This window comes from Schistosoma haematobium, chromosome 1 (assembly GCF_000699445.3).
Source record: "Schistosoma haematobium chromosome 1, whole genome shotgun sequence".
NCBI classification, from domain to species: Eukaryota; Metazoa; Platyhelminthes; class Trematoda; order Strigeidida; family Schistosomatidae; genus Schistosoma; species Schistosoma haematobium.
Window position 1 is genome coordinate 9245949 of NC_067196.1, and position 17307 is coordinate 9263255.

The 17307-nt window shown below is 34.7% G+C and overlaps 1 protein-coding gene across 2 annotated transcripts in view; it reads right to left on the bottom strand.

Annotated features, from left to right (window-relative positions):
* The window catches only part of GOLGA2_1 (Golgin sub A member 2), a 35847-nt gene that overhangs the window by 1857 nt on the left and 16683 nt on the right, over positions 1–17307 (bottom strand). Inside the window, exons 8-16 of one of the 2 annotated variants that reach the window (XM_051209474.1) lie at positions 16938–17066; positions 14216–14377; positions 12338–12535; positions 11308–11437; positions 8576–8685; positions 5437–5625; positions 3828–4109; positions 2575–2850; positions 546–891 (exon numbers count right to left, since the gene is read on the bottom strand). In XM_051209474.1, coding sequence (XP_051073070.1) covers positions 546–891; positions 2575–2850; positions 3828–4109; positions 5437–5625; positions 8576–8685; positions 11308–11437; positions 12338–12535; positions 14216–14377; positions 16938–17066 — 1822 coding nt within the window. Of the gene's footprint in view, positions 1–545; positions 11438–12337; positions 17067–17307 lie in introns of both variants that reach the window. The other variant, XM_051209473.1, reaches the window with a different exon arrangement.

Here is a 17307-nt window from a genome sequence, read left to right on the forward strand (position 1 = left end):
AAATATAAGAAGCATTATGTAGACGTTCAGTCATATTAACCACCCTATTAGAAACAGTGAGTCCAATGCCTCATCCAGATATCGTAGCGAGTGCTCACACTCTATAATCTTTACAATCAGCAAAAATAGCTCTGTAATCCTCTTTAGTACTTCAACAGATGCCAATTGCTGACGAAAACCACCTTCGAATGAAAACTATTCGAGATAGTTAAGTTGGAAAATATGACGCAATATACAACGATAAATAGTGTGTAAACTCCTAGATATGTATTGAGTGATCACAGTAAAAAACTTTCTTTAGGGCAAAAGAGTATCGACTCTAATCACGAATAAGTTTAAAGTACATATACTATCGAGTTCTTAAATCGAATCTCAAGATCATACTTAATTTTATAGACAGTGATGTAAAGCGACTGTTCAGAATTTCGGGAACTATAGTCATGAATTCAAACATTACTTTACAGGAAGAAAATAAATGGTAAGTACAACTAGAATAGTAAATCATTTTCTTTTTTTTAAAAAGATACAATCCAATAAAAACTCACTTGAATCATTCGGTGTTGTGTCTACCTGTTGTTTCACAAGCTCTGTTTGATCGTTTGAACAGTCATTTTTAATGTATACTGGATTTATTTGTGAAAAAAGTTTTCCCAAACGATCACGTAAACGTTTTCTGTCGTCTACTAAACGTTGAAGTAATAGTTCACGAGCTTTTGCACGTTTTGCGGCTGCAGCACGCCGATGCGTAAACAGTGTTACATATTCTTCAACTGTTGCAGCTTCCATTTCTAGTTGAGCATTTATACTTTCTAATGTACAGCGTTCCTCAGTAACAGAACTAAGTTCTTCCATACATTTTAAAAATTTAGCTTCCAATTGTGTATGAGCAACCTTTAAAATAAATTTAAAATATTCAGTATTTAATTAAGTTTAACTATTATTTATCAAATTCGAAACTGTAAGCACTACAGTATCAGAGTTCAATGTAACTAATGAGTGATGTTCATGATTTTATGAAAGAATGTATTTGTTCTTCATTGCCAAGTGTATCTGATGTATCTGTACGTTATGATAATATTACTCAACTCTGATATCAATAGAATGGGCCAGTATAATTATATACCCTTCCTCCCTGGTCAATCAACTAGAGTAAAAGTAATCAGTTTCATAATGGAAGCTTGGTCGATGACGACCACAGTATAGATGAATAAACATTTTAACCCCACTCACTCCATATACTGAGCATTTAGAAATAACCAAGAAGTCCGTATATATGGGTAATTGTGTAAGTACTAGTAGTGATGTGAGTGATGGGATCAATTCACGTGTAGTGAAAGCTACAGCGGCTTATGCCAAAATGGACCATCTATGGTCCCTTTAAGGTGTTAGCCATGCTGTAAAAGGTCTCATTCACAACGCGTCGATGAGAACAGTTTTGCTCTATGCGTGGGAAACCTAGTCTCTCCAAGTTCACAATGTTAGACGACTCTCTGTGTTTGAGATCATCGTTAACTCTGAAGAACTGCTGACACTAACTGGCAGCACCATGTTAGTAGCGCATAGGTCCGACAAAGTGTATTCGAGAACTGCGACGATAGTTCAATTAGTATCACCATCTTGAAACATCGACTTTGGTGGTTTGAATAAGTACGTGGATTATTTGCCGATGCTGGGACTGCTTGGAAAAAGAGGAGAGGTGGTCAGTGCATGACCTGGTGTTATGATATGAAATAAAGCTGTAGAGAACTGGCATTTGTCAGTCCATCACAACTCCTTAGTTGGGGTTATGATAATAAACAATTAATCAATAATCGATCATAGTATCAATGAAAATAATTAAGATTTATGAATAGAGTATTTGTTACTAGAAAGAAATCATACGAAAAATATATTGGAAGTCTATAAGCAGAGTTCTCACTGAATGATTTAACATAAGAAAAATTGATCTTAATCGATACTGAATTCCTCAATGGTCTTTGATCAATAATTTCCCGAAACTATCACTGACATACGAACCAATGAAATTAAAGATAGCAAGTTTAGAATTCCGGATAGCAATTTATTTATTCGCATGGTTGATTGGCATTTTGACATTAAAGCTGATGTCAGTTCGTGATAAAAAGAAAAATCTAACGTTAATTTCTAACCTCAAATTCTAACTCTGAATCTTGATTCTAATTCTTCACATTAATTCATATACGTCTTTTCACAATAGCAAGTGACTTTTCCCAAGGTCACTCGTAGGTTGTACGTAAATTATTGTCGCACTAATAATAACTTTTTGTCATTAACCTAATGATAATAAATATTCACTAATCCAACGTTGCGAACTTTTAGATCAAGAAAGAATCAATGAATTGTAACTAGAATTCCATAAAAATATTAATAAAAATTGTGATTAATTAAGTTGATGTGTATATTTCTACCACCGTTATATACTACTTATGTGGATATAAGTAACCCACACCACAATAGTTGTGACTTAACAACCGATTGATTGACTATTAGGTCATTCAGATTAAATATAATTGTAAAATTAAAAGTAACGTTCAACTATAAACTATTTATATTTACCTGGAGATTTTGTAACTCTCCAACATTTGATGTTAATTCGTTTTGTTCCATAGACAATGAACATTGTACAGAATTGTCAATTACATTTGAAGAATATTTACTCGTTAATTTTTGAATAGATTCCTCCAATAGGCTAACACAATATACTGGATCGTTGAATTTGTTAGGTTCATTGATTTTGCCATTTTCATGTTCCAACCACTGACAGATTACAGAAACACGTGTGAACAAATCTCTTAACAATACAATCTCATCTGTTAGTTGACTTAGATTAGCCTACAATGAAATTTAAAATGAAACAGTGCAAGTTTAACAACGATGAGACGGTGTTACCAGGGCATTTACGCACTCCACAAATTGTATTATGATCGAATCTCTTTAGTAAGAGTAGTTTTATGTACTCGGAGCTATAAATTTCACAATACGTACAATCGATAGAAAGCAAAATGTCCCGGCTGACGAAAGTCAGTGTAGTGGGTTTCAAACAATACAATACATTCCAGAAAACTAGTCAATTATACCATTAACCAACCACTATTATACTATTATAATTCTATACAAATTAGCATATACTTTATAGGTGTTTTTATTCAGTTTCAACCTTCATAAGGAAAGAGTTGACCTTTTAATTATCATGCAAACTAAGGTTACAGATAGAGTAAGCAAACTTTAGGCAGAACTTCATAAAGTCCACGAAGATCATTGATCTATGAGAATAACATTAATGTGAATTCAATATTAAAATTTGATATAACGACAGAACAGAAATATTTCGAGTTTTGTCACGATATATTATATACAACTATAATGTGATCGGGACCGAGAACTTCACGACAAGTAAAGTGAGATATTCGATCAATAACGCTACACACAGATTGAATCACGTTACATCAAATACACAATTCATGGGCACAACATAACAAACCACAGAATACAAACTAGGTAATACTTTGTTCAATAGAGTTACAAACAAACACTGAATTCAGAGTACAAATAAAGAGGAAGGAGAAAATCACAAATTAAAAAGTAAGACAGGTCTATCAGTTCATGCTCAGTGAGTGACTAACTATATCTTAGTTGCCCTAACCATCCATCAAAATGAGATATGTATGAAACAGTGTATATCATGTTTCAACCTAAATGACACACGCATGTTCCCATTTGAAAAATACCAAGATACAAATCACAAGAAATTTCGTCCATTTTGAAAAGAGAATGATTAGTTTGTAAACAAATAAAACAATACCACTTACATTCTCATATTTCATTATGTTGTCTATTTGTTGTTCTTGTGGTGTTGATGGTGGCGATGATGATTGAGTTACAGTACAATCATGCACTGTCAAATGTGGATCATGTACAATATGACTATCGTCAGTTTGTGTAGCATTATCAATTGACAATATAGTACAACTAATAATATTTTCTGATTGATTTTGATTTTCCATTTGTAAAATATTTAAATGTTCCATTTGTTTAGATAATGCATAATTCATTTCATTAGCAGACTTAATTTCTGATTGATAAATATCACACTTAAAAAACAATAAGAAAAGACACAAAACAAAACAAAGATAATTATCAGGAGAGAAAAAGTTGCAAAAAATAATTTCAATAGTTCACAGATTGTTAAGTCAATTAACTGTACAAGGAGGACTAAACGAAGTATTTATTTATTTTACTTAAACACATAAACGTTGGTACAAGAAGGAGTCAAATAAATATGCGCCACACAAATCATTCGAGTTGCGTAAGGGCTGGAATACTGTACGGGTGCCCAAAACTAATTAGGTGGTTTTCTTAGAAGGCTGATCTCCGGGCTTTTGACCTAGAGGTTTAATCCATAAGGCAGTGGAGCAATATAAGGAGATGCAGTCCCATGGGTAGCCGGTGACCAACAATAGGTTCATACGCCATTTGTCTCTTCAGGATCCTTGAGCCTATGTGCACCATTGGTTTGGAATCACGGTTTTCCAACTGTCCTAGGTGAATCATCCGTATCCACCAACCCGGTTAAGGCGATGGACATTCGCTTTTCGCCCTTTCAATTTCGTAAACAACAGTAATGCTGCGAGAAGGTAGTGAGTAGTACTTCCTTGGTAGTGGCCATATACGCGTGGCCATGTGAGAGTATTTCGAAAGGGAAAGCTAAATCTCCCCACCCTCAGACAAACTAGGGCATTTGGTGGCGGACTAAACGAAGAAGAAAACCTAAAATAGGCCTAAATATTTTTGCAGATATACTTAGGTCGTAGAACCTTAGTTAGTCATCAACATACACCCAGCCTATGGCACAGATATTCCAAGAGTACATTAGTACAAATAGGTGGACAACGCCAGATTTTCATATACTATTAAATGGAATGATGGTCGTCAAACTCCCAAGAATCTCAGACATATGACTTACCTTTATGTTTACTATCTACCGGGATGTGAAAATGTTAAATCTTTCTTTAAGCTAAGTTGATTAATTCAGTTACTTCATTAGATAAAGATTTACTCAAGACCTTAAAACAGTGGAGTTTTGTAAACAGTACCAACCAGCAGCTGATTAAAATGACATATCTGTAATACTATGAGTTAATTATCTTTACAAAATCATAAAAACAAACTGAATTTTCAAGTGATTACAGACTCAAGATGGGTTGCGGAAAACCCAAGCAGTGACTCATATAATTACAAGTAGGGGAACTTGTGTAATAGTTCATTCAGCTGCGCAATAAGTACACACTTCTTCATTGACCAGAAGATATCTTCGCCAAAGAATAACAAATTTCCGAGTGAGATTAATAATCTTCACATTCGAAGTCAATATTTAATAGCAGGTTATTTTACACCATAAAATATGTTTGAAAGACATACCATTTGTGTGTATGTAGTTTGCAAATCAGACAATTGTTGTTTTAAATTCTTATTTTGCTCTACAGCTCGACTTAAAGCACTTCGTTCTGATGTAGCTGTGGCCAAAACTATATCACGATCAGATAATGAATTTTGTAGTTGTTCAACAGTTTCCTCAAATTTAGATAATCGAACAGTTAACCGATTTATCTATCATCAAAAAGATTTTTATTAAAAGAACATGAAAAAGCAAACATATAAGTACAAACAGAACACTAAAATCAAAGCATGAGATTAAGGCTATATCACCAAAGAGATCCCCTAGATAAAAGTTACTTTAAAAATAAAGATTCAGAATAGATGCGATCAAAATTTAATGCATCATATCTGAACACTATATTTCATATGGCTAGGAAAAAGACAGGTAAAGGTCCTGGGGTTCAATGTATGGGGAAGTCGTGAGCGCACATTATCGAGGAGTCTTGAGCTAGGATGAAACAGTTATACAATTTTTCTTGACTTTTAGTAGTAGCCCAAGTGAGATCCATTAGTGACGAGTATTTGAAGGTGATTAAACGCGTTATCAAAGTTACCTTGAAAAATTTCACAACCACTTGCTAAGGACAAAAAGATAAGAATCGGTGTGAGGAACTAACACTAAGATTTAGAGTTAAAAGTTAGGGTTTTTTTCAAGAAGTAGCATCAGCTATAGTGTCAAAATACTAAACAGCCATAAAAGTGAGTGAATTTCACGCCATAATCCAAGACTTGATTTACTAGGTCGGATTGGTTTGCCAATAGATTAAAGTCCCGCCATCATCATCTACTACGTAGTATAAAATAAAACTGTTACTTTTAAATTATTTTCAGATAACCTGTTTAATATAAACACTAAAATGTCCTAATTTAATAAGGTATTATTCGTAGTCTACATTAAAAGTTCAGAGATTTTATTTGCGCCTACAAAAACAAGCATATTCAAATATATAGCCATCTGATTCCCCACCATCACAATTTTGTCAAATACTTAACTAGTTTTGTGTAGTGCGCCCAAGTGTTCTTGTAAGGTCGAGGGTGGTTATTTGTTTACTTATCTGAACACATAAATATTAGTAAAAACGGGCACCGAATACATATGCGCCACACAAGTCACTTGAGTTGTGTGTGGGTTGTGATACTGCCCGGATGCCCAGACCGAAACAGGTAGTTCTCTTAGACCACACTCGGAGCCAAAGACCTAAAGAGGTCTAATCCATAAGGCAGTGGGGCAATGTCGAGAGACAAATTCCCATGGTAGCCAGTGACCAATAATCGCTTTATACGCCATTTCTTCCCTCATAATCCTAGAGCCATGTGCATCATTGGATTGGAACCAGGGTTTTCCAAATCCTCTAGGTGAATCATCCATATCCACGAACCCGGTTAAAGCGACGGACATTTGCTTTCCGTCCTCTCAAATTCGTAAACAACACCTCAGTGACGAGAAGGCAGTGAGTAGGACTTCTTTGGCAGTGGTTGTATGCACGTAGCCATGTGAGAGCATGGTGCCCTGGTGTGGCCAAGTGTGGGAAGATTTAGCTTTCCCTCTCGAAATACTCTCACATGGCCACGCGTATATGGCCACTACCAAGGAAGTACTACTCACTACCTTCTCGCAGCATTACTGTTGTTTACGAAATTGAAAGGGCGAAAAGCGAATGTCCATCGCCTTAACCGGGTTGGTGGATACGGATGATTCACCTAGGACAGTTGGAAAACCGTGATTCCAAACCAATGGTGCACATAGGCTCAAGGATCCTGTTATAACCCAGGGAAGATTAAGTTACAGGTAACTTCCGAGGACTGTTAATATACCAATATTCTATAAATATTCTTATTGTATAATTATTCAATAATTACATTATATGTATTTATATTCCCCTTATTCTAAGCTTTATGTTGACCTATAATTTATTATTATACGATTTACGGTTATTAATCTATGTTCAGTCGATTAATTACTGTCTCCTGCGTTCACAGCCACTTTTTGGCTTATTTGTGTACACATGTTATTTCCTATTTTATGGTACGTTGTGGTCTGGCTGATTGGTATATAAACAGAGTATGTTTGAAATACATATATTCATATTGCGGAAGCTGGTATTGCGTTTTATTTGGACTCAAGCAGACGGGCTAGAAGGACCTCGGACCAACAAGGCGCTAGACTGCTCACACCGGTTGAACGTCATTGGTTGATATAGAGTGAAGATTTGTATAAGTCGTATTCTGATTGGTGGATAATTCTCGTGGTAGAAAGGCCAGACATCAGGTCATAACAGATCCTGAAGAGACAAATGGCATATGAACCTATTGTTGGTCACCGGCTACCCATGGGACTGCATCTCCTTACACTGCTCTACTGCCTTATGGATTAAACCTCTAGGTCAAAAGCCCGGAGATCAGCCTTCTAAGAAAACCACCTAATTAGTTTTGGGCACCCGTACAGTATTCCAGCCCTTACGCAACTCGAATGATTTGCGTGCGCATATTTATTTGATTCCTCCTCGACAATATGTTTTCTTACAAGTGTATAAACTGGGTCTACATGGAGATATCCATTGATTCTTGGTTGACTTGAATACCGTGCTTCTAACAATCCTCTCTAGGTCTTGAAACTTCTTTAACCGGATTTATATCCATGGTTATCTTCACGCAATGATACCAGTGATATGATATTATGTCGTCTTACTACTAATTTATGTTCATTTATGAGTAGATGAAGGAGTAGTTGAATTCGCCTAATGTAATATTTATCTTAGTTGGTCCAAATCCATTCGGAAATGTCACACTTGTCTTCCTGCGCCGTTATGTTTTTTGGTTTGGACAAAATGGAATGAGGAGATTGTGTAAGTATTTACACTGATGAATTATGTATTAAATCATCAAGTTTCGCCATTCACAACTTAGTCATAGCTGGTTAGCCATGTGCACAGAAAGTGTGTGTATCTGAATTGGAGATCGTCGATCGTAACACATCCATAATGAACTAACACTACATGCTTATAACTAATCTAAATCACAAATAAACGTATATGTGTAAAAAAAAATTGTGGACATAAAATATCACGGAAATAAAAAAAAATCAATGTCAAACAAGAGAAATACAGCTAGGAAAACATACTTCAACATTTGCATTTTCTAACTCTTCTGTACGACTTTTTAACTGAGTTTCCAATACTGCTATTTGCTCCAACGATTGTTGGATAACAGGTGAAGAGTTGACATCTTGTTCTTCAACAGATGATGTTAACGGTTGAGTTTGAACAGTCAATAGAGTAGGAATTATTTGAATTAAATTCAAACAACATGAAAATTTAATAAAATGAAGGCGATCATTGATTAGACTAGTGATTGATAATGTTACATCCAGTAAACAAGATATTATATGAAGGAAATTTAAAAAATTACACCCCCTGAAAATGTATTTTGTGTTTTGTGCTAGCGATTAATTATGCCTTATGGCTGAAATTGTCAGAAACCAGATTAAAAAGCGAGTGTCTAACAGATTAAGGTTTTGTGAACTCTGGGTATCAACTTCACACGTAGGTAATATATTGAAACGCTCATCCTTGAGGTTCTCGACAATACCAAATAGAAAAGGATACTCCAAATCAAAGACAAACTTTTATTGTTGACTGTATACCACTGAATGTAGCAACTAGATAATTTTAATTAATAAACTAACAACTAAATGTTCAAGCTAATCAGAGTATATAATTGACCGTTGAGTGAAACAGAACATATTTCTACTGCCTTACTTTAATTTCAGACAACTGTGATATAGACGAGATGTCCCTTACAGTTAATAAAAAGTATAGAGACTGTAAAATCATTTATTCACAAGAAAACATAAGTCGTATATATTTTAAGCATTAAATAATGAATCTATCTAAAAGAGCAATATCTCATATGCTGAAAATTCTGAGTAAGATATATGTTAACAAGTCATAGATTGGATTAATGCATGTGTCCATCCAGGATGATATTGAGGCGTGGGGTTAATTGACAGTGAATCAGCACTAGGTAGACAAAGTAGACTCTAGAATATTTTTTGATATAAATTCACTAACAATTTCCCCACTGTGACTGTTAATCCCATTCAAACTTGTTTACTTGGAAAATAATCTCACTCCAGTTCAACCGTGCACTGATTTGGAGACTAGTCAATTGAAGTAGTGTCCGAAAAATACTAAGCAATTAGAGTAGCTAGGTCGTATATAGAAAGATCTCAACAATATATTAACCAATTGACGATACTATAACTCTATATCAAATGAAGTGATTCAGATGTATCATCAACAGTTGTATCTATTTATATATGCTATATTGTAATTAATATAACGATATGGTTACACAAAAGAATTAATAAGGATCAGAGCAATGATTCAATAAAATCATTTACTATTGGTTTGATTCAACTTAAGAGTTATTCTAAGCTTTTCGACCAAGGTCTATGAGACAATCATAAATAAGAGACGTGATTTATCATCGATATTAAAAGCATAAATGTATGCGTTACATTTGACCTTATCATGATAATACCATGCAGATTGAACGGAATAACTTGAGTTAACAACAACTAAGAATTCCTCTTCAAATGTTAATTTATAACATACTATAAACTCCACTAAAATGAGACAATGTTAATTGATTTAAGACTCAGCCAGTTATAGGCAACGTAGAACCCGGCAAATATGTGCATCCGTTCAAGTTATCACAACATATTACCACAGACAGATGAAACTATTAAAATAGGGACCAGTGGCAGTAAAAATTATTAGACATAGACAAAAAGATCCAAGAAAAATGAATCCGTTGCATAAGAAAGTAAAATATTATTTTAGAACTAAAGAACTAAGGAAAGGATAAACAGAAAATGAATCGAAACTAATGCAACCGATTCTGAACTAAATTCATCTAACATTTCCAACAACTGTCGACTACAGTAATCGCGCAGACCTTAACCTGATGGTTTAACCTACCTATACGCCTCAGTCCAACAATTAATGATTTCATGGATTTATGCAACATGTTAGAATAATCACCTTTAAGTTTCCTCTAATCTACTCCCATATTAGCTAATATAGTGTTTAAGTAGATGAGTTCGATTCCTGCATGCGAGGTCGCGAATGTGCACTGCTGAGGAGTTTTACACTAAGACGAAACAGCTATTCAGTGGTTCATGCTTATAATTAAATCTAATCTTCCCATACTGATAATAGTCATTTTATTCATCATCACAATTCATGTTAATTTTCCTCTTACGCTAACTTTTATTAATTTTAGTGGTTGCAAATATTCAGTGACTAACTTTGACCGATACGTATCTGTGACAGATCTCATGTCCACTTGATCTGTTTGATAATTTGAAATAATCTCGAGTGATGTCAGAGTTATGACGCCAGTTATTACTTTCTGCTACCTGCACCGTGAAAGGATACTATGTCCCGGGGCGCTAAGAAGGAGAATTGTAACAAGTAGTCTCGTTGACCTAAGGGCCTGACTGTAGTTACCAGGGTACAACTGGTTGCCGCTAGAGACAACCAGGTTTTTGTAAGTAGTTTTGTAGGAACTAGCTCTATACTCTCAAGGCCTTACCGACGGCGACGGCAAAACATGGGGAAAGGTGGTGTGATAGTTTTGTGACGATGTTTTTACACCCTCTCCTCACATTGTAAAAAAGAATAATCACAGTAAATGCCAGCTGTCTAGTGAGAACACCTTAATGGAACCATATCTCTGTACAGTAGGCAATATGACCTAGACGTCACACCACCCAAAAACTATAGACGAATGTAAAAATAACAATGAAAAATGATTCACAATAATAACGAAACATTGAATGCAACTAACTTAAATCATTGATTTCATTATCTTTTTCACGTAATTGTCGACTAACTGATTCTAATGACAATTCCATTTCTTGTTTTAATTTATTTGTTTCAGATAATTGAGAACGTAACTCATCTGCCTGTTGTTCAACCTGAACACATGGAGAAAAACAAACAAATAAACAAACAGGTTGCCTAATCTAATCAATTCACTTCATAGCTTACATCACTAAAGAGTAACAAATTTACCCAGACGTGTAATAGCATGAACAAACTCGATCTTTCCCAACTTGAATCATATCAAGATAGTAGTAGTATATACCCAGAGTAGTATTTATGTGTCAAAACTACCATTAAAATTCTGACTGTAAACATTCAATTATCTAATGTTTTATTTCGTTATTACTTTTGATACGGCGACATTCTCAAAGTGACCAGTGCGTAGTGCAACAATTACGATTACTTTTAGAACATTACTAATCACGCATAACTGTTTCTTCCAATAATTATACCCGATAAGATTTACCAATATGAATCCTGTAATATTTCGCTACAGAATAACTTTCTATGTTTCATTCAATAAAACCCTTCAACTGCCAAGATTAACTTTGAGTTGAGACTCAGACAATTTTATTGGTCCAGAACGTACCTAGAATTCATATATTCAGTCCTTACAGCTCAAACACTCACTAGTTTACAAACCTGAATTATCAGACTGTAGTTTAGCCCACATACGAAATAACATTGAATACAATGACGCTTTATGCCTTATACATCATCAAACCAATAAATCGCAAACACAATGAACCAACGAACTTAGCCCCGACTATTACTATATATTATAAAAAAGTAGCATGCAACAAAATTTTAGAAAAGTAATTGCAAATGTAATCCATATGTTAACAAATATTATGTCGTGTTAGCGATTCTTTTTTATAACAAAATAAGCAAAGTTCAAAACTGAGAAATATCATAAATGGCTGGAGTGAGATCTTAATTAAGTAGCACAAAATATGAGAAAAACCGCAAGAGAAAAAAGAAATTAAACAAACCTGTGCAACGTAATTATGATACTGAGAATCTAACCGTTTCTTTTCTGTATCAATCGAAGATAAAGACAATTCAAGCAACTTCAATCGATTCAGTAGATCAGCACGTTCTGATAACCACTCTTCTTTTTCTTTGCAATATTTCTTATCTTCCGAACACATTAAACTATCTGTAGTACTCCTTAATTGATTAGCATAAATCTTAATGGACAAAAGACAGAAAGCAAATATCAAAACGTTATTTCGTAACAATAAGAAGAGAAAATGTCTCTGTGTCGAAGTAAATTGAAGCTATAGTCCAGTGATCTAAACCATTAAACCTTAACAATTAAATCAATCTACCTGATTTGAAAAATTTAGTTGAGAAGATAGATCCAAAAACATCGTTAGTCAGTATACTATAGATGAGGCGATGATGTAGTGATGACAGGCCTATCCGTTTCCAATCAAAAGCTCGAATAAGACTCCATCTAATTCAGTTTCTAACAGCCAGACAGTGTCACCAGCCCTCACACAAAGAGTGGTTCAAAGACGAGTGTAAAAAAGTAAATGTGTATTCTAAACATATTTTATGACAAATGAATTTGAAATTAACCTATTTTATTACCGATAACAAATTATGGAGTCTCTCATTGCGAAATTGGAAACATCACTAACAGTTATTGAACCAAAACGAATCGTTAGTCAGTAGCAGAGTACATACAGCTTGACATCAATGTGTATCGATCTAAGCCATCACGCTTAAGAGTAGCACAGCAAGAGAGGAAATTGATTTATAGGATGAAAGAGAGAGAAAGGAAAATAATATCAACTGAGACATAAAGCTGAAAATGGAAAATATAGCTTAAAACGCGCAAATGAGTTAACACCTAACTCAAGATTCAGAAGAACGAATCCAAATGCGCTAGTTGGATCATTTTCGGAATATGATAGTTAACGTTTCGAACTATAACTTACAGCAACCTCGTGGGTTTCAAATCCAACTCCCTTAGGTGAATCATCCGTATCCACCAACCCGGTTAAAGCGACGGACATTCGCATTTCGTCCTCTCACATTCGTCAAGCAACATCAACACTAACACTTTTGCATTAGCATTTTGTATATGTGTCATGTCACAAAGTGGAAAGTTACGTTTACTGTTCAGTTGTTTTGACTTTTTATATCGATCCATTTTGAAGGTTTGGATTAATAATCCGATATTGACAACTATACTATATTGTACCATTGTGTATATCATCACTAACCAATTATCATTCTACTAATCATTTCATTAATTTTAAATCACACGGATTAATCATGTGGTAGATAGTTTGGGCTTGAACTGATTCAACAAAACTGAGAGAGAATCATTTGAATGGCGCAGAATATGTTTGACTCAATTACTAACTAACTGACAAGAAAAGTAGAAAGATAAGGACTGTGATACAAAAATATTTCTGGTCACTTTTATACAGTTCATAAATGTTCATGTCTTTCTATTTACCACTGGTTAACAATGTAATCATATTGTAGAACAAAGCAATTGGCAGAAGAAACGAATGTTTATTGAGAGAAATTACAAAGTGTTTATACAGTGTGTTCTGCAATCCTAACTTTCTTCTCGTCTAGTCTTCAGGTGTTCTGTCTACGCCGTGCTTTTGATATACTGAAACTTCTCCCCGCCTGATCACTGTGACAGCTTCGAAGCCAGGTTCCGCTACATACTGCTTACAGTCATTCTTTTGAGTAGCGTCCACAATAATATCAACTAAACTGGAGAGAAGCCAGTTCAAGTTTATCTCGTCAACACTGAACTAAAACATGTTTATCACACAAAACCCAAAACACTACTTTCGAAAGTTAACGCAGTCAACTAAAATAATCATTTATAAATAACATACCTGTGATAATTCAAGTTGCTGTTTTAATTCATTTAAACTTATTCCAGTTTGAGCTAGTTCACATGATTTAGCTGTTAATCGAGACCTCGTTTCAGATAATTCATCTTCGACATCTCGGCGTGCTATTTTTTCACGCTTTATTTCCCCTTGAAGGCATTTAATCTAGGTGGGAATAAATAGAGAAGAGGAAAGGATGGGAAGAATTATTGTAAACAAAATGTTTCCTGAAGTTCTCTATTAAATAACCGAAAATTCCTAATAAACTGTAACTCATTTGATATATTTGGGACGTGTATTATGCCTAATCATCACCTATGATGATGATGCGCGATAATGGTTGGTGGTACGCGCAAGATGGAATAAGGCTAGTAGTGTCCAAACCAAGACGGCATATCAATCCCTGAAGTTGAGATGTTTGCTTAAGCCATACTGGTAAATACAAACTACTTGGTTGCAGTCCATGCGATTACTGTAGCCAGTGGCTGGAGATGTTGCATGATATGGGATTAGGATCAGTCACAATGACACAGATGCACACACCACTTGTCTTTCTGTAGATTCAGAGTCCCAACATTCCTTCATACCTAACTATATTCTGTTTTTACGAACTATATCTTCAATCTTTGGTTTTATTATCATGAATTTTACTACACTTATTCAGTTTCTTTTGCTGTTCGTTTTGTTGTGCTAATATGGTATGGCAACTTGGGTTAACGTACAATTGTTCCAGGCTCTACGTTAATTATGACTGATTTTACCGATTGCGGGTTTTGTACTTGACCCAAACCTTTGTTAAGTAAGAGATAATGATACTGTTATGAATTTAAGTTGCGGTCGATTTTTACCCTGTGCTAATTGTTGTGTCCTTGACTGGGAAATTAGAGAGCAGCGTACTTATCGATCGATTACAGTGACACGTAAACACGTACGGACGGCCTAGAGTCTCGATTGGTCCCACTTCCCTGTCTAACCCAGCCAGTTGAGTCTAGAACACAAGTCACAGCCTCGGAGATATGAATCATTATATTTCAAACATACTTTGTTTATATACCAATCAAGCATACCACATCGTACCATAAAATAGAAAACAACATTTTGTACAATATCCAACAAGTGAACAGATATCGACCAATAGGAAATGTCCATTTAAAGTCCAAGGACACCATTGGACTTAACATGATAATTATTGGTCTATTCCTCCGCATCCACAACAGATACTATACCCCAGTTGCGTAAACCAAAGTAGTTGGAGAGGGATTCGTAACCCTCGACCTTCTGGGCAAAATCTATATCCATCAAACATTAAACAACCCTTCCACCTGGTAAACAGCAAAACCAATCACAAATCCAGTACTTCAATCAGCTTTGAGTGGGTTAACAATGAATAAGTTAAACCGGTAGTATGTAAATGCTACTCTTGTTTCTAATGTGTTTTATTTTTAAATGTTACATTTTTTAAACTCTTTATAATGAGAGTGACCAGTAGATATGTAAGTAACAGTGGAATCAAGGATGCGAGTTATATCTAATGTAGAACAAAATAAGGTAGATATAATTGTATCTGAGTCCTGATTTTCATACAGATACCTATAACTTTAAATACAATAGAATCAGCAACAGGACTACTCAGCAATGAGGACCACTAACATATTCTCAATAGATATATTGTCATTTGCAAATGAGTTAAAATATCCCACTGTTAATGCAAATTATCATCACTTTGTGAATCCAGGTAATGACGAATTATCCGTTGTTCAAGGAACCATATGGTAACCAGATACAGACTTGTTCAGTCTTGTAAATTAATAAAAAAAGTAAAATTCCCGAAAACTAATAAAATACCGAGTATATCTCTTCAAAATAAATGGTAAAACTACAGCACATTAGCGAACGACCTTGAGATGATAGCTCGTTTTAAACAACCACGGAACAGCAAATATAACCGAAGGAATAATCGTAATAATAATGCAAATAATATATTGTCATTATGTGACTAGTTAATTTTTTTAGGTTCAGAGTTAAGGTCATAGTTAAAAGTTAGGAACTATGGTAAGTTAATATAAAACATTAATCTCAATCTTAACACATATGTTCGATATATATCACTGCAGATTGAAACATGGGATAGAGACTGGAAGTCGCTTTCTTGATTCTAATTAGTTCGATAGTTCACTTTAAATTCACCAAATAAATGAAAGTATTAAACCAAAAACCATCGAGTTTATTATTACAATATAAACGGTGTTATAATCACTTAGAGAAAAAGAGGATGAACAATTCGCCTAAAATTTTATTTATAGATTACCTCTGGTTGTATAAGCACGAAACGAGAAGGTAGTGAGTAGTTAGTGTACCCATTTTAAAAAAAACAGAATAATTTAATCGTTAAACACGTGCATGGATATAAACTATACTTTCAGTGTAATGAAGACCGATACTACTCTATTATCCGAACTAAAGTGGGGTAGAACTCAAACCTGGAACTCAGTGGAAGAAAATCATACGTATTACCCACTAGGCTACTTCACCTGTTAAACAAAGAATCAATGAGCGGCTGTTTTGTCCCAGTGCGGAACCTATCAAGAATATACATCCGCGACTTCACATGCAATCAAATTCAAGAATTGCAGTCCTCAAAGTGAGCGCTTTACCTCTAGACCACTGAGCAACAGGTACACTAATTCGAAGGAGGGAAGAGAAATAGTAGAAAAGAAACACTGACCTGATTCTGTAGATCATTGTTACCAGTTTGCAAGTTGTTCACATTTGCTTTACTCGCTGATAAATTACGTTCCAAATCTAAAATCTGTTGACGTGATGCTTTTAACCTAGAGCTGACTTCTTCGATTTCCTAAAATAAAAAAGTACTGGTAACAATTTTCGTAGTAAATAATTTTTTTGTTTTATTCGTTAACAAAAATCCTGATTTGAAATCACTATGCCTACTAACTTGGTAGGTTGTAATCACCGCATGTTGGTTTCAGAAATGTCGGGAGGGAAAACGCTGTCACAAAAAGCAATGGATAATCATTGCCCTTAACTTAAAATCGGGGTTAAAATTTTACCAAGAGATCTCGAACTAGTAGTCTTAA